At 31.6% G+C, this 22,586-nt stretch overlaps 1 protein-coding gene across 1 annotated transcript; it reads left to right on the top strand.

The window, feature by feature from the left end:
- Positions 1 to 2,368: 2,368 nt before the first annotated feature.
- Positions 2,369 to 5,238, top strand: LOC125810366 (subtilisin-like protease SBT1.7). The gene is made up of 3 exons (XM_049489866.1): positions 2,369 to 3,054; positions 3,172 to 3,557; positions 3,665 to 5,238. Exons 1-3 carry the CDS (start codon positions 2,489 to 2,491, stop codon positions 5,023 to 5,025), a joined length of 2,313 nt encoding a protein of 770 aa, XP_049345823.1. The 5' UTR covers positions 2,369 to 2,488; the 3' UTR covers positions 5,026 to 5,238.
- Positions 5,239 to 22,586: the final 17,348 nt, after the last annotated feature.

Consider the following 22,586-nt stretch of genomic DNA (forward strand, 5'->3'; position numbering starts at 1 on the left):
TTACTAACCAGAAACATAGAAAAAAAAAAAAGAACAAATGTTCATACGAAAATCTATACCATTTTCAAACAAATTTTATATAATTTTTTTTAAAAAAATGTTCATTCCAAAAACGCCACAATTAAATATTATACAAAAAAAAAAATTGAATATATTTTTTCCAGTATCACTGTTCTTAATTTTTTTTTATGTTTGGTTAGTATACAAATACAAATAAAAAATCGCAAAGAGCACTAACCTGAAGGATCTCATATATCACCATGCTTTATTAATACTGGTAATAAGCCGTCCATTACAAGAAGAAGATTATTGAATAAAAACTAATAGGAATTAGATGAGAGTGACGACTAACGAGAGAAGCGTTCAAAGAACAAAAGAAATATGTTTTGAACGAATTTTAACTTCTTTGAGTTAAACAAGGAAAATATTCCTTTTTTAATGAATCTCCTATTTTTATGCCACATATTAATTATGATTAATGAATTTAAATTATTTACTGCTAATATATTCGTTTTTACCTTATTTATTTTTCACACTAATTAATTTTTACTGTTATTTTAAATCACTTTTTTATTTTACTAAAATATTATAACATGCAAATTTTTATTGTTATAACTTGAAAGATAAAGAATAATGTCATAATTTATAATTATTAATCTTATATATGTCAATTATAAAATTTTCACAATTAATATAAACATTACACATATATTAAATTAATTTTTTAATATAAATATAGAGTCTACAAAAAAACTTCTGAATTCAACCCCGCCTAGCTCCGCTTTGATACTATGATTAGTGTACAACTTTTACTAATTGGACCCCCACTTGACCATAATGAATAAATCCAATCTTTCTGGTACCAAAGTCTGAAAAAAAGGTATAAAGAAATGAAAATAGTTAGATGGTAGTGTGGAGTTTCTTTCTTTCTAGGTTTCTTACACATAGAGGTAAAGTGAAAGATAAAAGAAAGTAATACTCCCTCTGTTCTATTTTTATGCGAGGTAATTTAATTCGATACGGAGTTTAAGAAAGAAAGGAAGACTCTTAAAACTTATGGTCCAAAATGAATGATAGAAATTTGTGTAGCTGTAAATTATTTCATTAAAGGTAAAATAGATATTTTATAGTTAAATTGTTACTTCATATAGAAATGTGTCATTCTTTTTTTAGACTGACTAAAAAGAAAAATAAGTCACATAAATTAGGACATAGGGATAATAAAAAGCAATTTGCATTACCAAGTGAGTGACTTGTCTTTAGAGTAAGTATGTCCCTTGTATTGTCTTGATCCATTCATTGTGTTAAAGAAAAAACATATCCGTGTGAGTGTGAAATTTTAATTTCTTGTTTCTTTCTTTTTGGCACAATATTTGGAGGGTATTCTCTAACATGACTATGTAAATAAATTAATCACTTATTAATAAAATATATCACAATTTAATTATTCTTTTAAAGAATATTCAACAATTTAGGGTTGTTTATTGGGTGATTCGATTCTATTTTTGTACTTAATAATTTAACTTATAAAATTCTAAAATTATTTTTAAGGATCGTTTACTAGAGTGTACCAGAAAAAAATAATATATGCATAAATTTTATGTATTCATTAGTTAAATACTTTATTTGGAATTACAATATACATAACTAATACATAAAAAAAAACATGATATTAGTAAATACATGATATTAGTATAAGTTTAAAACACAATTTTTCCTCAAAATACTTTCCACATTTTTTTCACCGATAATATTTTGCAAATAAATAATTTTTTTAAAATAGATATAATGCAAAATATACTAATACACTGCATCAATTATTATATAAAAATAATTTTATGATAACTAATGCAAATATAACTAATTGGAAAAAAATTACCCGCATCGAGTGTACACATCAAATTAATGCAATTTTTTATTATGTGATTTGATGAAGTAAAACACATGTTAATTAATTAAGATTAAGTAAAATGAACTATAAATTCAATTCATGGCATGCATGTATTAAATTGGTGTATACATTCCGTACGGATAAGTTTTACCCTAAAAAATATCATTTTTACTAATGTCAATGCTACTAATATACCATATCCAATATTATTAAAAATTTATTTGATCGAAGAATAAATTATTTCGAGATAGTTATTTCATCCTTAATACAAAGGGATATAAAAATACTACCCAACCAAATTAGTACCGAGTGATCTGCTGTAGATAAAGTGTGACCGTATCTTTGAATTTGGTCTTATATTTTCCAAGTAAAAGAAAAAAAAAACTGTGTGAAACAATGAAATCTTTGTTTGTTTCTTCTTTTTTGCAAGGCTGTAAATTGTAATCTTTAAACTTTTTTGTATTTGAAAAAAAAATGCAATCATTCACAGTACCAAACAAATAACCACCGTCTCTATCTTTACTCCCATCACTCTCCTTTTTTCCTGTTTTCACACCCTTTACATTTCTTATATATCCACACAAAAAAAACCTGTTAATGGAACTGACTACTGCAAAACCCAGAAATATGTTGAGATTTGTAGTGATACTTGTTCTTTTTCTTTTGGGTTTATGTCATTTTTCAGTAGGGATGACGATGAAGAGTAATTTCATTATTCACATGGCGAAATCACAAATGCCAGAGGGTTTTGAAGATCATACTCATTGGTATGATTCGTCGTTGAGATCAGTTTCTGCTTCTGCTGAAATGTTGTATGTTTACAACAATGCTGTTCATGGTTTTGCTGCGAGGCTTACTGCTGAGGAAGCAGAGTCTTTACAGAATCAACCTGGGATTTTGTCGGTTTTGCCGGAGATGAAGTATGAACTTCATACGACAAGGACGCCTTTGTTTTTGGGTCTTGATGTAAGTGCTGATTATTTTCCGGAATCGAATGCCATGGGTGATGTGATTGTTGGTGTGCTTGATACTGGGGTTTGGCCTGAAAGTAAGAGTTTTGATGATAGTGGATTTGGACCCATTCCAGCTTCATGGAAAGGTGAATGTGAATCTGGAACTAATTTCACTTCCAAGAATTGTAATAGAAAGTTGATTGGTGCCAGGTATGTTTTACTTACTTGGCTTCTATTTTGCCATAGATTTTGAAGTTGAAACTTAGAATAATGTATTGAATTGTGTGAACAATTGAGGAAATCATAATTTTGTTGTGTGTCAAATAGGTACTTTGCTAAAGGTTATGAATCTACTTTGGGTCCGATTGATGTATCGAAAGAATCGAAATCTCCGAGGGATGATGATGGACATGGAACACATACTTCTACTACTGCAGCTGGTTCAGTTGTTCAGGGTGCTAGTCTCCTTGGGTATGCTTCTGGAAATGCTCGCGGAATGGCAACTCATGCTAGAGTTGCTGTCTATAAAGTTTGTTGGGTTGGTGGTTGTTTTAGCTCTGATATATTAGCAGGTTTGGATAAAGCCATTGATGATAATGTGAATGTGCTTTCGTTATCACTTGGTGGTGGAAATTCAGATTACTATAGAGATAGTATCGCGATTGGTGCCTTTGCTGCTATGGAGAAAGGGATTTTAGTATCTTGCTCTGCAGGTAATGATGTTATGGAGAACTTCTACTACTTTTTTAACTTATCAGATTCATATAGCCGATTGTAACTTGATTTGGATTGAGGCGTAATTGTTATTGTTGCTTTGCAGGTAATGCTGGTCCTAGTCCTTACAGTTTGTCCAATGTAGCACCATGGATCACTACTGTGGGTGCAGGAACATTAGACCGTGATTTTCCTGCATATGTAAGTCTAGGCAATGGTAAGAATTTCTCCGGTGTTTCACTCTATAAAGGGGATTCATCACTAAGCAAAATGCTTCCCTTTGTGTATGCTGGTAATGCTAGTAATATGACAAATGGAAATCTTTGCATGACGGGTACCTTAATTCCTGAGGAAGTTAAAGGAAAAATTGTTCTATGTGACCGTGGGATAAATCCCAGGGTCCAAAAGGGTTCTGTGGTAAAAGCAGCTGGTGGAGCTGGTATGGTCTTGGCTAATACCGCTGCAAATGGGGATGAGCTAATTGCTGATGCTCATTTGATTCCAGCAACGTCGGTGGGACAGACAACAGGGGAAGCAATCAAGAAGTACTTAACCTCGGACCCTAATCCGACAGCCACTATTCTTTTCGAGGGAACTAAGGTGGGGATCAAACCATCACCAGTGGTTGCTGCATTTAGCTCCAGAGGGCCAAACTCGATCACACAGGAAATTCTGAAACCAGACATCATAGCACCAGGTGTTAACATTCTTGCAGGATGGACAGGTGCAGCCGGTCCGACAGGGTTGGCCGAGGACGACAGACGTGTTGAGTTTAATATTATTTCGGGTACGTCTATGTCGTGCCCTCACGTGAGTGGTTTGGCTGCTTTGCTTAAAGGAGCGCACCCTGATTGGAGCCCAGCAGCTATCCGCTCAGCTCTTATGACCACGGCGTATACAGTGTACAAGAAAGGAGGTGCTCTCCAAGATGTTGTGACAGGAAAGCCATCCACGCCATTTGATCATGGTGCAGGACATGTAGATCCTGTTGCAGCACTAAACCCCGGACTTGTTTACGACTTGAAGGCTGATGATTATCTGAATTTCCTCTGTGCATTGAACTACACATCAATCCAGATCAATAGTGTTGCCAGAAGACCCTTTAGTTGCGAAACAAGTAAAAAATTTAGTGTCGCTGATTTGAATTACCCTTCATTTGCTGTTGTATTTCCAGAACAAATGACTGCAAGCAGCGGAAGTGGTTCCAGTTCAATCAAACACACACGAACGCTTACTAATGTTGGACCAGCCGGAACATACAAAGTTAATGTTATTTCACCAAGCAACTCAGTGAAAGTCGTGGTTGAGCCTGAAACATTGGCTTTTACTCGGATGAACGAGCAGAAATCATATACCGTGACTTTCACTGCTCCTTCAATGCCGTCAACTGAAAATGTTTATGCTCGAATTGAGTGGTCAGATGGAAAGCATATAGTGAGTAGTCCAGTGGCCATAAGTTGGACATGAAGAGGTTACTGATAGCTCAAGTTTCGAATGTAGCTATGTTGTTTAGTTGTATTAACTGTAGTTTTCTGCTAAAGTTGTAATGAAAAAGTTGGAAGTTGTATTTCAAATGTTTGATGGAAGACATGGAAAACTGTATGCATTCAGGAAGATGGACTTGCCTTTTCTTGCTTCATTGTACAGTGATTCTTCAAGAACTAGTTCTCTTTTCTTGCATTTGCAATCTTGCTCAATAACTTGAATTTGTTGTGAACTGGTTGCTAAAGATGATGAATATAATCTCAAAATTTTGGGAGTACTTCCTATGAGTTTAGATTTTGGGAGTACTTCCTATGAGTTTAGATTTTGGGAGTACATGAGCAGTTGCAGCATATCGAGGATATGATCTTATTAGAGTAGAAGGTTAGATAGGAGGAGGTTGTAGAGGGCACAAATTAGAGTAGAAGGTTAGATAGGAGGAGGTTGTAGAGGACACAAATTAGGGTAGAAGGTTAGATAGGAGGTTGTGAAGGGTACAAATTAGCGTAGAAGGTTAGTAAGTAGTAGTGTGGTGTCTTGCTTCATCCTAAGAAGACTAAATAAGGGCAAGATTATAAGGCATTCCTATTTCGGAAAGGCTAGCTTTTGATTTCACTCGATCTCTCCTTGGCTCATTCGCTGCCTAATTAGCCTTATGGATGAACCTTCATTTTGTTTCAATAGAAGTTGGATTGTCACCTTCAATCCTAGAGCGAGAAGCTCTTCGTGGAAAACCCTCCATACTAATAGTCGTAGTATTTCTCCGGTAGTTTCTTGTCCTTTGATTTCTATTGCATCTTGTACTTTGATCATCACACTATTTTATTATAACTATTGTCTTCTCTTTTTTTTAGAATATTTTGTCGTACTTCCTCATAGTTAATCCTGGGATAATTAATTTTTATCCCACCAACCAATTAACTGCAATTCGTGTACATAAGTTAAATCTATTTCCCTTACAGTTGTTTACAGCTACTCATCAATTTTGTTTCACCTTTCATGTGATTTCAATCTTGACCTTTTCTCAATGGGGAAGGCATGACCAATATTAGAAAGTGATGGTATACATTGATATGTATCTGCTAGAGTTGTTACTATTTTAGATTGATTGAGAAGAGATATTACTGATGGTTCTTGTAGCACATGGATTGACAAGTGACATGAGTGCTTCATAACTATCAATTTTATTTTAAAAATTTCATTCATATTTGATATTCCTATTAAAGTATACTAAATATGTATCATGCGGAAACTAACAAAACAAATATAAAAAACGTTATGTAAGAAAATAAAAAAATATACCAAAAAGACAATAATTTAGCTGATCTGATTAATCAATCTAGATCCACAAAAAGAGATGAACAATCCACTATATAAAAGAGAGTGTAAAATATCGAGAGAAATAACCTCATAAGATTTACTCAAAATTCACTCACAATAGAAAGAGGTTCACACAATTGACAGTGTAAGACTTGTTAGAATAGGAATGATAAAAGTACAAAGAATCCAAAATAAAACTTGCTTGGTTTAGAGACACGTTAATACGTTTATTGAAGATAGTTGGAGTCTCTCTCACAAGCAAACGAAAGAATAAATAAAAACTCTATCTTCGAGATTCAACTAAGCCACAAAACAAGTAGCATTCAAGAATGTTGCTCTTCTATTTTTGAATTTGTGATATCACCTTTGACTAATGTCTCACAAATGTTTTTCGAGAGAAAATAGTTTTTTGAGTGCTTATCTTTTCAAACAAAAGAAACTCAATTTATAGAATAAAAGTTTTGCAAGAAAAGACTTAAATTAAATTGTATTTGTTATAAATTCATGAATTGAAAAGAAAACTTATAACGTAGAATTAAAACAAAAGTGAATATTACAATTACATTCATGTATTTTGTATATTTCAAAACTTTTAACAAATGAATTTATTTAAAAATTAATTGAAACACTAACTCTTACAAGAGTTGTGTCTCACAAATCCTCGTCCTAAACAAGACTTTCAAGGCCCTTAGGTCTTGAAACAATGAGCCTCAATTTATAGAATCTAAAATATTTCTCTATAAAAGAAAAAAATAGTTAAATATGATCAAGAATTCGTATTTTTCTTTTAGAAAAAGTAAATTACAATAATGTTATTATGTTACGAAAAGTACACCAAATCTAACCTGAAAAAATCTTTCATATAGAAGGTAACAACCACAAAATCATAGAGAGATCCAAACAACTTCATTATAACAATAAGGATATCATAAAAATAAAACGTCCTAATAAAGATAATTTTATCTTCGATAAGATTTAAATTTGAAATTTCTAATTAAAATTGATCGTGATAGATTGATAGGTTAAAAACTTAAAATAATGGGATGTTAGGTCCCCGACCATTTGGCAATGTTTTATAAGTACATATATAGGTCAAAGAAAGTTTGGAACTTAGTGCTAGTTGTGTACATGATAAATAATGACCTTGCCAATTATTGGTGAGTATACTCAGCTGTCAGAATTGAATTTCTTTTAATTTCTCTAAATTTTTTGAACATAATAATTATAGGACTTCTATAATGTAACTGTCAAAATAAATGTGGCACACACAAATTGAATTACATCACTATTCTATTTTTTTTAAAATAGAATAGTTATACGCATATCGTTATGAATGTAGCTATTTGTTTAACAATAGAGATATATATGAGTCACTTTTATAATAAGGGGTATACAACTCTAAATGACAAAGTTGAGGGGTTTATTAAACCATTTTTAATTTTTTTTTAAAGAAGGCTAAATTACACTACACTCCTATAATTCAACTCAATTGTAGACATAGCACCTATATTTTATTTTTAAATGAAACACTCTATATTAAGGGCATTATTAAAATAATATTAGCTTAATTAATAGTATTGTAATTACTTAATTGTGATAGAAGTACAATTTTTAAGAATCTAAGGTATATTAGTAACTAATTATATTGTTAGTCAATCTATCTATCTGTTTATTTATAAATCTGAACTTTTGTAAACCCTATATAGAAAAGTGAAAAAAGATCAAAATACACTTTTAGTATTATATATAATAATAATAATAATTAAATAAAACTGGAAAATATTATTTATATTATGTCTTCTCTAAATAGTTGTATTATTTCATAAATACTTAATCTTTTAAAAAAATCGAAGAGAAACAAAATTATCCTCACAATAATTTATGAATAATAACAGTTTCATCATATTTTATTTTTCATCATTCTAGAATTTGTTGCAAACAACAATATAATAGAATTCTTGATCACACTAATATAGATTATTTTGATTATTAAGCAAAGGCATGATTAGGGGTGTACATGGCCGGGTTGGTTCGGGTTTTTTAAATATCAAACCAAACCATTTGTGTCGAATTATTAAATTTATAAACCAAACCAAACCAATAAAACTCGGGTTTTTCAACCTCGGGTTTTTTCGAGTTTTTCGATTTTTTGGATTGTTTCGGGTTTTTCCGGTAAAGTATTCATACAAACATATAATTTACTAGTACTTCAAATATTTTTTTAGTCCTACCAAAATACAACAATCTAAGATGTTTCTTAAAAATATAATACAATATGATATGATTAATGACACTAAAATATCAAACAAAAATAACAATAATGAAATCGCGTAAAACAAATATTGCAAATTAACAAGTCATAATGAAAATGATCATAATTTAAAAGTAATAAATCATGCTAAAATTAAGTTTAATAAGTATCAGTTACATGACTAAATATTAAAGGAAATTAAAATTAGATTATGTATTTTAATTGTCTAAACCAATGTAAAACTAAAGAACAAATATTCAATATTATTGTCATTCTTAGTGTTGAATTGATTTTCTTTTTGCATTAATATTAATTTGATTTTGATTTAAGCTTTACTATAATTACCAACATCTGTGGACTATAATCTTTATTGGCTCATTCATAATTCTAAGTTTCAAACTTGAAATAATATATTAAAAGATAAAAATTATGAAAAAGTATAAGAAATATTTAAAAATTATATCAAAGTAAATATTTTTATGTATAAAATAAAATTTTAAAATTATATATATAATGTCGGGTTGGTTTGGTCTCAGATTGGTTTTTTTTAATTAAAATCCAAACCAATCCAAATATAGTCGGATTTTTTTTTTTCAAAACCAAACCAAGTCAAACCAAACCATTAGTCGGGGTTTTTTTTCGGGTTGACTCGATTTGCCGTTTGGTTCGGTTTTGTACACCCCTAGGCATGATAGTTTCACGGCCACTTTAGTGGAGAGAAAGAACACGAAATCTTACATAATTCACAACCAAAAATATGAGAATTAGCTATGAAGTTCGTTACTAATCACTCTCTAATTTGTTTGTAGCTTACAAAAATTTATTATGATTCATTGCTAAATAAGACTAACGATGAATTTTATTGTTTAGCTAAAAAAGTTATTTATCACTAATTCTCATCACTTCTTAGCTAAACTGTAAGGCTAACAAGTTATTGTTCTCTATGTATGTCATGATCCAAAAATGGACGTGATTATACTTTTCTTTTCCCACCAAGATAAGTCAACATCAACCCAACAAAACGAAAGAAAAACAGGAAGATAAAGCAAGAATAAGACAAAGACGGAAAACTTATTCATCTATAAACACCCCAAAACATGATTGTCACATGTACAAGCCAGTAATGTAAAAACATAACTCAAAAGATAAATACAAGTCTCATAGTTTTTGTTTCTCAAATAGAACAAATCATAAAGTAAAGGAACAAGAGGATCTGTCCGGATTACAAGCAGCTATCTTTCAAATCCTTGGCAAGCTTTGGAATCAAAATAAGAAGAAGGAAACCACACGGATTCGGGCTCGGAACCTATACAAGTGTAGAAGCAAGGAGTGAGTACCAACAACACGGTACCCAACAAGAAACCTAATAAACAAAGCAACCTAGCTAGAAATAAGATACTTCTTTCCATTCCAACCGAACCTCCTCAAACTACAACTTGCACAAAAATCAGTCCAACCTAACAGTTCTACCATAAACAATTCACAAGGCTCAATATTCACAGTCCTAGGTCATAAGTCAACAGTCAACACGTATCACGTAGTCAAATCACAAGTATCAAATACATTAATCACAATTAATCAATAAGTCAACCATAAGCATCCAAATGCTTTAAAACACAAGAATCAACTCTCGCTGGAACCATTACTCATCGACTTTATGTCATATAGCTAATCATAACCATTTTCCATCGGCTTTGTATCAAATCACTAGCCGAAATCATTTCCATCGACTTTATATCAATTGCATTTCCGAAAATGACCTCGGCATCATAAGCATTTGCCTAAAAAGACTTTGACATTAATGATCATCACATGTCTCGTTCAACAATCAATGCACACAAGCAACAACACACCACACGAAGAAACAACAAGTCATGTAATTCAATCCCACATTCAAATCATCAAGGCATTTCATCAAATCAATCAAATAGGGTCACAGCAAGGAAATTCACAAGTTGGCATTAACATCATGAAGCCTTTTCATTTATCCCTTCTTTGTTTATTACCATTAATCAAGTGGAGCAATAACACCATTCACCTCATTCCAAATTACTCCCCGACACACATACAATGAATATAAGTAGACAATTCTACTAGATTACAAAGCTTAAGAGATCACTTGTCTTAATGCAATCAATTAATCAACCCAAAGCTTACATTTTTCCCTTCCGAAGCCACACAATCTATATATAAGTAAGTATTCACAATTAATCTTCGGAAACAACAACACTCATACCAATTACTTGAAAAATGGGTCAATCAACTAAAAATTCAATTTCAAAAAGAAGGTTTGAACCCGAAAATCAATACTTGAAAATGATGTTCAAGACTTTAGGAACTCAATGGTGAAAGTCATTTCAAAAAATGGATCAAAATAAGTTCAAAACCTTCATTCTAGCTTAGAAATTGAGTTCTTGAAAGATCAAGCCATTTGTAATTCAGAACCCCAAATTTTGATGTTAGAAACCATTAATAATCAATGAGAAATGAAGTTCTAGGATCAAAAAGCTTACGCCATAGGTTTTAGCTCAAGAAATCGCCTCCAATGTCTTCCCTAGCTAAAAAATGGCTAATGGGGCTAAAATCTCAAAATTTGCAGGTTAAAATCCCCCTCTGATGTAGCAAAAGCGACCAAGGGTTCACAAAAGTGAATTCCGCTAAAAACTCGGGTTCCGACCTTCGCAAAAGCGAGGCCTGTAGCACCAAAAAACACAGTCAAGTCTCAAACATCAAAAGGACCCTCATGATTCATTCGAAACCCCATAAACACAAATCACATATGCAAATCGATTATACTCGACGTTCTAGACTCAATAGAATTGTTGAAATACAAATCTGAGGTCTCCTTGACCCGACATCCATTGGAACCACACGAAACTAACACAACGCCTAAAAAGGCTAAAATAAGTTCAGGACCTCTCAAAAATCAATCAAGACCTCAGCTAGGCCTAAAATCATCCCCCGAATCCAACAAAATTCTTGAAATTTTGATCCGAGCATCCGTACCCCAAATATTGACCAAAGTCAACCCAAAGACTAAAATCTCAACAATTTCCAACTTAGGACCTCAAATCCTCAAAAAGACTCCGAATCTGAAATCGACAACTTTCATATTCCACATTCCACACTCAAAACTCCAAAAAGACTCCGAAAACCACTTTTAAGCATCTTAGCCTTTCAAAAACCAAAGCTTACCAAGTTCTCAATTTTTTACAAAAAAAATGGAAACCAACTTTCAAAACTCAACAAAAAAAGATCCAGGATCGATATCAATAGGGTAAAATAGTAATTAATGCAAGATACATTGTGCAGTACTAAGAATTAGTCCCCCCAACATAATTATTTAATTTAGTCAAAACTCACCTAAGTAAATTTCAAGACTTGTTCAAATCCATGATCATTTATTTTAGTGGGCGTTTAGTCAAATTTCATTGTGAAACTTGAAAAGGTAGCTTTTGTTTTCAAAATGAAAAATGATATTTGAATTAGTTGTGTTTGACCATGAATACAAATTGAAGTTTATTTTTGACTTTTTATGAGTACAAAAATGAAAACATCTTTTTATTATTTTTCAAATTCTTGAAAATTATGAGTTGAATTTCAAAATTTTATGGCTAAACAAAAAAGTACATAAGTACATTACTGACCTTTGAAAATTTGTTCATAGAACATTTATTTTATCGTCATTGAGTGTTCCTTTTAATATCATTGATTGCTACCAAATTAACAGAAAATAGTCAATGAACACAAGCAGGTGCATAGTCAATTTAGAAGAGAGTAAATTGCTCAAGAAATTCTACTATAGCCTTGACTTATATATGCAAGGACAAAGTTCATAATATATTTATTATAATTATATATAAAAAGTTTCGTTATTTCCTTTATGGTCATGATTCATGACATTCCTAATGTAGTAAAAAAAAAACTAATCCAAGTTTTTTAAAAAATAATTTAATTTTTTAAGATTTTGAAAATTAGAAGTCTAGAACCTTACCTATTGTCACAACCCGAGCCTACATCCTGGACGTGGCCGGCACTCGAAGTCCATTGCTGGTCCCCAAGCGAATCCTCATCCTGGCTGACTACAAGCGGAAAACTGATTTCAAGCATACAAAGCTTAAAAACTGAATACAATTCATGAAACTGAAATATAAAACTTTAACTCAAATGAAATACTCTGAATATAAAAATAATATTCAACTCACCATAAAATAGGCAACTTAAGTCTTTAAAACATTTAATAAATTAAATGAATAATACAGACTTCTCAACTATATTGACTATCTATGAAGCATCTAACTGATAAAGAGGGAAGTCGGGACAAGACCCACGACATCCTGACTAAACTGAAAGGTAAATGAAATCCTCCGGAAGCAAGGAGGCTCACCATAGCTAACTCGAACTCTCGGATGTATCAACGAAGCTCCTGTTGATGATCCTGAATACCTGTGTCTGCATCATGAGAAGATGCAGGCCAAATGGCTCAGTACGTGGAATGTACGAGCATGTAAGAGGAATTCTAAAACATAAACATAAGCTTGAAACTTGATAGAAATGAAACATACTTACCTCTTCTCAAACTTACTCAACTCAAGGAATACTCAAGGGTACTCAAAACTACTCAAACTTACTCAACTCAGAAGTACTCAAGGATAAGATACTCAACTCAGAGATTAGATACTCAACTCAAGGATTAGATACGCAACTTCAAAGATAAGATACTCGAATTGAAATACTCAACTCTGGATACTCAACTCATGAATACTTAACTGAACTCATTTCATTATAAAGCAGTTTAAAACAAGTGCAATATAAAGAAACAAACTATTTAAAAATATGTTGCCAACTCTGTGTGTATGCAAGAATACAAAATAACTCTGAAATGTATGTAAAAATACAAATAAACTGATGTATATAAAAATACAATAACCTCTATGGGAGTTTCTCTAACCGACAACCATCACATAAGAGCTATAGTGATGATACAGCGATCTACCTCACGCTGCCAGCGCATCCTATACCCAGCCAAAGGTATAGGACCTGAACTAATAATGGATCCACTAGTCTATGTGGAAAGGGTTCATCTAAAAAGTATGACCATTTTCTACCCATGATGGCTACATGGTTTATGGGGGCTGTGAGTTGTCTGAACTCTCCCCCATATCGGTGCTCAATACTACTCCCAAAAATATACTAGCTCTTATGTTTTAAAAACATACTTATTTCTGCTGATTTGAGATAATTGTTGGGTTCAAAAGGGTGATTAGGGCGTCATGCGGAAGCTTACAATTGCAAATCATAAGACGATAAATTAGACGACACATAAAATTATACTAAAAGAAATATATTATTGTAGGATATGACCAATTGGCCTACATAATTAAAAACTAATCAAAAAACATAGAAACTGTAGAGAGAAAATCTCCCCATAAACAAAACTTTTAAAGAACTGCATTGTGGATGCTATTGTTATTGTGTTAGAAGAAACAAACTTATATTTATAGAGTCCTAAAACCTTTTCTTACTAGAAAAAGAGTCCTAAAAGGAGAGAATAAACCAAACATAAAATAATATTATATTTTCCTTTCAAGAAAAGTAAAAACATTTATGGTAATGTTTTGTTTTTTCTTTAAGAAAAAATAAATCTTAAATTATGGTAAGAAAATCAGGGCAAAACCCTAACAAATCTCCCATTTTGGCTGGATTTTCTTGACAAAGCGTGATCTGTCTTCTTCATTGCATGATAATCTTGTTCTTCACAAAATCTCCATCACTGTTGCTTGCCATGGTTAAAAATAAAGTTTAAAATATATGGGTTAAAAAAGGGTTAAAAATATTTTATTTTTATTCTTAAAAATTGCAGCAACAGGAATGTTGAAAATATGTTGAAACTTCTTCTCCACATGTAGCTTGACAAAAAAATCTTCATTATCATTAAATTGATTACAAATTGATTTGAAACCATCTTGAGCCTGTCTTCAACCTCGTTGAACCATAGGACCATCGGACCATGGGATCGTTAGACCATGTGCTCTGATACCACTTGTTGGGTTCAAAAGGGTGATTAGGGCGTCATGCAAAAGCTTACAATTGCAAATCATAAGACGATAAATTAGACGACACATAAAATTATACTAAAAGAAATATATTATTGTAGGATATGACCAATTGGCCTACATAATTAAAAACTAATCAAAAAACATAGAAACTGTAGAGAGAAAATCTCCCCATAAACAAAACTCTTAAAGAACTACATTGTGGATGCTATTGTTATTGTGTTAGAAGAAACAAACCTATATTTATAGAGTCCTAAAACCTTTTCTTACTAGAAAAAGAGTCCTAAAAGGAGAGAATAAACCAAACATAAAATAATATTATATTTTCCTTTCAAGAAAAGTAAAAACATTTATGGTAATGTTTTGTTTTTTCTTTAAGAAAAAATAAATCTTAAATTATGGTAAGAAAATCAGGGCAAAACCCTAACAATAATTACTCAAAAACTTAGCTCAAAGGTTATCTTGGAAATCTCAGTTTCCTCTCTTGCTGCATTTAGAAAGCGATTACTCTTTTCTGAAAACTAGCCCGAAAGCTCTTTGAAAATCTCAGCTTTCGTTCTTATTTAAATGTGAAAACATTTATAAACTCTTTGGGAATACTTAGTCCCCATATACTTTTGAAGAAAATGACTTCAAACTTTACTCTTTACTAAACTCAAAACTTAAGTCTTAAAACAAAGTTAAAACGTTTGTAAAAGACTTCTTAAAATATGGTTCACACCTAATTATGGACGTGAATGACTCAATGCAAGGTTTTCAATAACCATAGATAGAACTCAACACTTGGAACTCAAGAACTTCAATAATACTACTCACTTCAAGAATGTTCAACTTAGAGGGTTCATGCGGAATTATGAGCATGAACTACTCAACTCAAAGACTCAAAGATACTTCTCATCTCAAGACTGTTCGACTTATAATGTTCATGCGGAATTATGGGCATGAACAACTCAACTGATGGACTTCATGGGTAATAGGTAATAGTCCCATGATTAGGAATGTAATCTCAAATGGGTTAGAAACTCAATACTTAAGACTTAGGATCTGAAGATATTTTTCCTCTCATAGATACTCAACTTCTGAAGTTCATGCGGAATTTAATGGCATGAACGACTTGACTTGTAGGTCTACATAACATTATGGAACTCATGAAACAACTCTTCTCATTCTATGAATTACTTCCTCAAAACTTAGTTCAAATCGATAGTTGATCTCAAAGGATTCACAATTGAACTCAAAGGCTTTATCTTGAACTCTACTCTTAACTCTCTCTTGAATGTGAATTATGAATTCAAGAGTTTTGGTTCATGATATGAAGAATCTCATGATGACAAAGTAGATTCATGAATACATTCTCCTCATCCTCATACTCACTTGCTCGAGTCTTGAAACAAGTTAATAATAATTGTAGAAGACTCCTCAAAAGATTCTAAGGGACGTTATCAAAAGGTTTGAAAGAACTCTCAAACTTGACTCTCAACTCTACCTTGAATTTGATTTATGAATTCAAGGTTATGATCATGTTAGGAATGATTTTAGGTGTTTAGAAGTAGCTTAGAGTAGTTAGAATCGAAAATGAGTGAAGGTGCACTTTAAACGAACTCAAACGGGGCAACCGACGACAAACTGGATGGGGCAGGCGACCCTGCCGCTATGGGTGGCGCGAGGCGCCAGCCCCTAAACTTTAGAGGTGGGTTTGGGGTGCTCTGGCAGGCGCATTGCGCCAGGCCCCCAACCTAGAAAATTCAGGAAGTTTCTTTTCTCGTTTTCTCACCCTATTTCGCCTAGAATCGAATGGTTTCTTCCCCAATCACTTAGAATTGATTACTTAACATAAGTACACTCTAATATAATCAATACATCCATTAAAACACTCACTTTGATCTCTAGAAATCATCCAAAATCCAACACAACAAGATTTAGAATGAACTTCAAGAACACCTATCAAGAACTCAAATCTTTCAACTTCAAGAATGAAATTTACGCTGAAAATAACATGTTTGGTGTGTGGGTGAATAAACCCAACACTATGGAAGCTTACATACCTCTTAGGGATTAAACCCATGGCAAAAATTCGCAACAAGATGCAAGAATCTCGACGAACGCTTTCATCCTTTCTCTTTGCTCCTCTTTTCTCTTCTTCTTTTCTCTTCTTGAACTCTCAACTAAAATCCTAGGCATATTTTAGGATTATAAAACTGAACCTAATAGGATTAGACCCTTAAAATATTCCTAAAAATGAATTAAATCTGATTGGGTAAGGAAAAGACCAAAATACCCCTTACTATTTCCGGTTTTGACTTTCCTTAACTGGACGACCTAACTTCAAAAGGCCATAGCTCACTCATCCGACCTTGAAACTTAGCAAACTCGGCGGCGTTGGAAAGATAATTCAAAGGTATTTCCTAAGGTATCTGGTAGCACACCTAAATCATCCTGAGCTAGGAGTTATGATCATTTCAAGTCGACCCAAAACTCATACTTAGCTTAACTTGCTAAATTTCAAATTTTGTTATTTCCAATTTAATTTTTTTTTGGAACTCAAGGTGCTACATCTAGTGACCTTAACACTTAAAAAATTTTAATTCCTCGATAAAATCTCACTCACTACGATGAACGGTTCGAGTCTTAGTTCGAAAATTTTTCTGGGATGTTACACCTATTGTTTTAGAACTCTGAATTAAACTACTTAAATTTTTAATATCAATCAATAAAGTTTCTTACAACATCAACCAAGGTAGGTTATTATAACAAATTATTAACATTTTGCTAACTTAAAAAAATCTATCCCAATAAAAACAAGTATTAGAAAGAGATATCTTATATGAAACTAAAAGTTTATCTCACGTAAGAATACAAAAGTTATAAACCATACACACAAAATAAGTCCTTTAATAAATAAGTTTGGAATAATTGCATCTCCCAAACAATTTATAATACCTCAAAAATTGGTAATCGAATTGGAGGGGAAGAAATTTCATTTTGGCTACTACTTCAGTTTCACGAGGCCCACCTACGGTTCATAGAAGATTCTACGGGTCATAAAAGACACTTGTAGGAGTTGATTTGAGTTTTGAAAAATTACGAGCCCTTGAAGTTAGGTCTGTGATTGACCGAGACGGATTGTGGTTTGGTATACGGACCGTAGGAGGCTTCCATAGAGTTGGTTTAGACTTAGTGAAATTTTGGTAGAAGGGTCGACTGTCATTGAAGGGTTTCGTAGAGACTTGGCAAATTTTTGGGTCCCGGTAACTTGACCTACGACAATTTTAATTAAGGTGTTTTTGGTCATTTCCTACCTACCTAAACTCTAAGTTATGTCGTTTAGGATCTATAACTACCACTATAACTGTTTTTACTCTTCAAACTTAGCCTATTCCCTCTCATTCACTCAAACTCACAAAAATCTCTCAAGGTTTCTCCTCCAAATTCTCTCTCGAACTCTCAAGGTTGAAGTTAGAATTTCAACAAACTTCAAGTCCTTCTCTCCATTGCTATGACTTTGATTACCTAAAGTATATGAAATTCACCAAAGTATTCCTTTCATCTATTGGGTCCCAAAAGAATCTCAAACTCTAAATTGATTTCACACAAATTTCAGCAGCAGTGTATACAAATCTCTATGGTCCTATTTATTATGATTCAATTGTTTATATTTTCAATCTTATTATGTATGATTTGATTCAATTACACGATTTTTAATAGATTTTATATGGACCCATGCCTATGCGTATTTTATGCACTTGAATTATGAATAATGCTTATGAATGCATGAATTTTGATCATGAAATTAATTATGAAAGTTATGCATGTTTTATGAAAATGATGATTTATGAATTAAGGATTCTTTGAAAAAAGTATCAATGATTTGTGAAAGGTTTTCTCACATATAATGAAATCATGATTTAGATGCTAATGAAGGTAACTGTCTAATGTGAAAGTTTTATGAAATCGTGATTTGAAAGGAGCTAATCTGTGATGACTTATGATTGGATTTATAGTTTAATTGTGTTTTTCTAAGTATTTTCATATGAATATGATTGTATATTTTCCGTCGGGATTTACTTAGCACCGAGAGGACTTTGAAATAGAGGCCTACTGCTAGTAGAGGTTTGGTCTTTAGTAGCAATTCCCTTATCCCAAACTACGTGCTCCGTAGGATTGTCTGAAATGACCTAGCTAGTGGATCCACAATAACAATTATGAATGAATGAATAGAATTCTACCTTGGCAAGTAGTTTCCCCTTTCGGTGTGAGGTTCATGTTGGATTCCATGTTATAGCTCACATGATATCTTTTTAATTAATATATAAAAAGTTCTATTATTTCCTTATATGGTATGACTCATGACATTATAAATCTAGTAAAAAAAAACTAATCCAAGTTTTAAAAAAATTTAATTAAAATTTTCAAGTTTTTAAAACTAGGATCTTAGCTATTGTTTTAGAACTTTGAATTAAGCTACTTAAATTTTCATAACTATCAATAAAGTTTCTTACAACAACAATCACCAAGGTAGGTTATTATAACAAATGATTAACATTTTGTTAACTTAAAAGAATCTTTCCCAATATAAACAAGTATTAGAAAGAGATCTTCTGTTAAACTAAAAGTTTATCTAACATGAGATTACAAAAGTTATAAAGCATAACCACAATATAAGTCTTTTATTAAATAAGTTGGGATAATTGCATCTCTCAAAAAACTCTTTAACCACCGATAGTTATTAGTGTTTTAAACATTGAACTAAAGACACTTGTGTAGTAGATGTAAAATCAACAAATATCTTTTAAATGAGATTGATAATCTTATATTTTACAATCTGTGATTTTAGATTTTTTTTCAAAATCATTAGGAAAAAAGAACAAATATATCCTTGAACTGTTATAAATGGTATGCATATACCCTTCATTATACTTTTGAGTTATCAGTATCTTTGCCGTCAAAATTGTGGAGCGTATATACCATTTATACTAACGAATATACATATATTTTAATCATATTCACTGATCCAATCTTTATTAAATTTCTACAAAAAAAAATAATCTTTATTAGGTAATGTTGGAGGAACAACTTGGTATTTCGCAAGTGAAATTTCATCTTCATATTCAACAAGAATAGCAATTGGGAACATTCAATGGATATGAGTATATGACATATGCATTCAAAAAATTCCTTCAGTATTTTGGTTTTTCTTTTATAAAAAAAAAAAAAAAATGTATTTTTTCAATTATATAAGTCATACCTAAAGCATATTCGTCAAGGGGTACTTTATTGAATAAGTTGGGATTATTGCATCTCCCAAAAAGATTTTCTAACCGTTTGATCATCACTAGTGTTTTCTACTCCCTCAATTTCAAATTAATTAAATTATTGAGGTGTTTCACACCCTTTAAGAAACGAGGATTAAGACATAAATTAAACATAACTTTCCATTTTTACCCTTATTAATTATTATCCAATTTATGATTAAAATAACTAAACATTAATTAATAGTTGATTCCAATACATTAATGAAGGGTAAAATTGGAAGAAAATTCTAAAAGTAGTCTTGAAAATTGAACAATTAAGTTAATTTGAAAAATAAAAATTGTCTCAACAATTCAATTAATCTGAAATGGAGGGAGTATATCAGAAGTGGCATTGATAATGCTTGCACCTAGCTTATCAAGTTGGCAGTCGAATGATAGTTTAGATATGAAACTCACACTTTTAATAGTTTAGGTATGAACTTCAAAAAAATATAGTTTAGGTTAGTTTTTGACACTTCAATCTTAGATCGTTTGATAGAGTATACAAAATAATGATAAATAGAGTGTATTATTGGTATTGTTTGTATTAGTTATGTTTGCATTAATTATACATAGATGATTTCATATGTATTCTTTGATTTGGTGTATTAAAAATAGCATGCATGGCATAAAAATACTCCCTCTGTCCCAATTTATGTGACACTTTTCGTTTTTCGAGAGTCAATCAACTTAAGTTTGACCGAAAATTTGCGCATGGAATCTTCAATTTTTTTGAAATAAAATTTATATATTTGTAAACTACGTAAAAAGTATAATTCAAGATGTTTAAAAGATCTATGAAAAAATTGCAATCAAAGATAGACTAAGTTGAATCTTGAAATCCGAAAAGTGCCACATAAAATGGGACGGAGGGAGTATTTATTTGCAAAGATATCCTCTATAATTGTCGTGGAAAAGATTTAAAAAAGATTCTAAGGGCTAATCAGATCTTTAACCATGCACGCAACATGCATTAAATCCCCTTGCACTACTAATATCCAAACATCCATGGTATTAGTAATACACATTTCAATACATAATAAAGTATATAACTAATGTTAATACATTCTATCAAATGACCCCTTAATGTTTCAAATAAGTAAACAGCTAGGGTGTGTTTGGTATGGAAATTTTTTTTTACATAAATTTTTAATATTATCATGTTTGATTGGTCACATTGATTGTGTCTTCTCCATCCTAGCGACAAATACACATTGATTGTGTTGATCTTCTCCGCCCTTCAACACACCTAATTTTTACCCCCATTTCACCCCCCCCCCCCCCCTCTTAATATTTGTTTTACCTACCGAACACAAGAAAATAAAAAATCCACTAATTTCCGTTAAAAAAACATTTTTCAGAAAAATACTTTTCATGAAATTAAACATTTTCCGTCATACTAAATACACCAATTAGAAAAATAAACTTCATAAAAATAAGAAAAACAAGTTTTATAAATAGCATTTCACACCAATTTATTCCTTTCCACTCTCTAACAAACCCCGCCCTCCATAGCCCCAACCCACCACCACCCACACCTCCTAGTCCCCTACCTCAAATAGTGTCTAAATAGATTATATACAAATACTGTTGAAATAATAATTCTTTTCTTATAATCAAACATCAGAAAATAAATAAGAAAATCATAAAATATTTTCATTTATACCAAACATACCCTAGTGCGTCTGGTACGGAGATAAAATGTTTTCTAAATTTTCTAGTCAATTTTTAGAAAATATTTTCCTTAGAAGTTTCATAAATTGCATGTCATATTAATTGTTTCTCTCCACCTTCCAACACACCCACCCCATGTCACATAGCCTCCACTTTTAGGGGCAGTTAGGTGTGATGGATAAGAGAACTTAATCCAGGGATAATTTTTGAGTGGCCTTTAATCAGTTGTTTGGTTACAAAGGTTGGGATAACTTATCTCAGGATTAACAATTAGTCATGGGATAAGTTATCCCTCGCTGAGGATGGAATAGTAGTCCCAGGATAAATTATCCCAAGAGAAAGTATGTAAAATAACAAAATACCCCCCTTAAACTCTCTTTTATGCCGACTTTTACATTCATGTATATTAACATAATTCTTAACAACATTTTATAATAACATTCACAACCTTAATTATCGTTGTTTTTATGATAATATATTTTTCTATTGAAAAATTATATTTTATAAACACAATTTTTATTTATGAATATATTATAAGTTGAATTTATATGCTTAATTTTTCATGTTTATTTATATTTTGATTTCTCTTAAATTTTCGCTCCACTACTAAATAACATATTTTTAATTAAATAGTTTCTACTCACTTAATAACTATGTTGTATATGTGATATGTCAATTAAAATGTAGATAACTTTAATAATAAAATTTCTTTTACTTTAATAAACTTAAAAATGAAAGTTATATTTTCAAAAATTAGTCTCAGCATAACTAATCTCAGTATAACTTATCCCAACATAACTAATCTCAGCAATCGAATTGTCCTCCAATTGTTGCAAATAAATGTCTTATAAGGCTCTTCCCAGTCTTGAATTCCACTGGTATTTGAGCTAAAATAGCTCTAGCTGCTATGATCATCCAACATGCCTGCTTAGGGATGGCCATAGTCTACAACAC

The sequence above is a fragment of the Solanum verrucosum genome, unplaced genomic scaffold (assembly GCF_900185275.1).
Source record: "Solanum verrucosum unplaced genomic scaffold, falcon-dt-bn FXZP01000038.1, whole genome shotgun sequence".
NCBI lineage: Eukaryota > Viridiplantae > Streptophyta > Magnoliopsida > Solanales > Solanaceae > Solanum > Solanum verrucosum.

What these genes read in the sequence shown, in the direction of transcription:
- LOC125810366 (XM_049489866.1), top strand. Translation starts at nt 2,489, where the DNA reads ATGGAACTGACTACTGCAAAACCCAGAAATATGTTGAGATTTGTAGTG. An exon ending in AGAAAGTTGATTGGTGCCAG is followed by an intron (nt 3,055 to 3,171) that starts GTATGTTTTACT and finishes TGTGTCAAATAG; the next exon opens with GTACTTTGCTAAAGGTTATG. An exon ending in TTTAGTATCTTGCTCTGCAG is followed by an intron (nt 3,558 to 3,664) that starts GTAATGATGTTA and finishes GTTGCTTTGCAG; the next exon opens with GTAATGCTGGTCCTAGTCCT.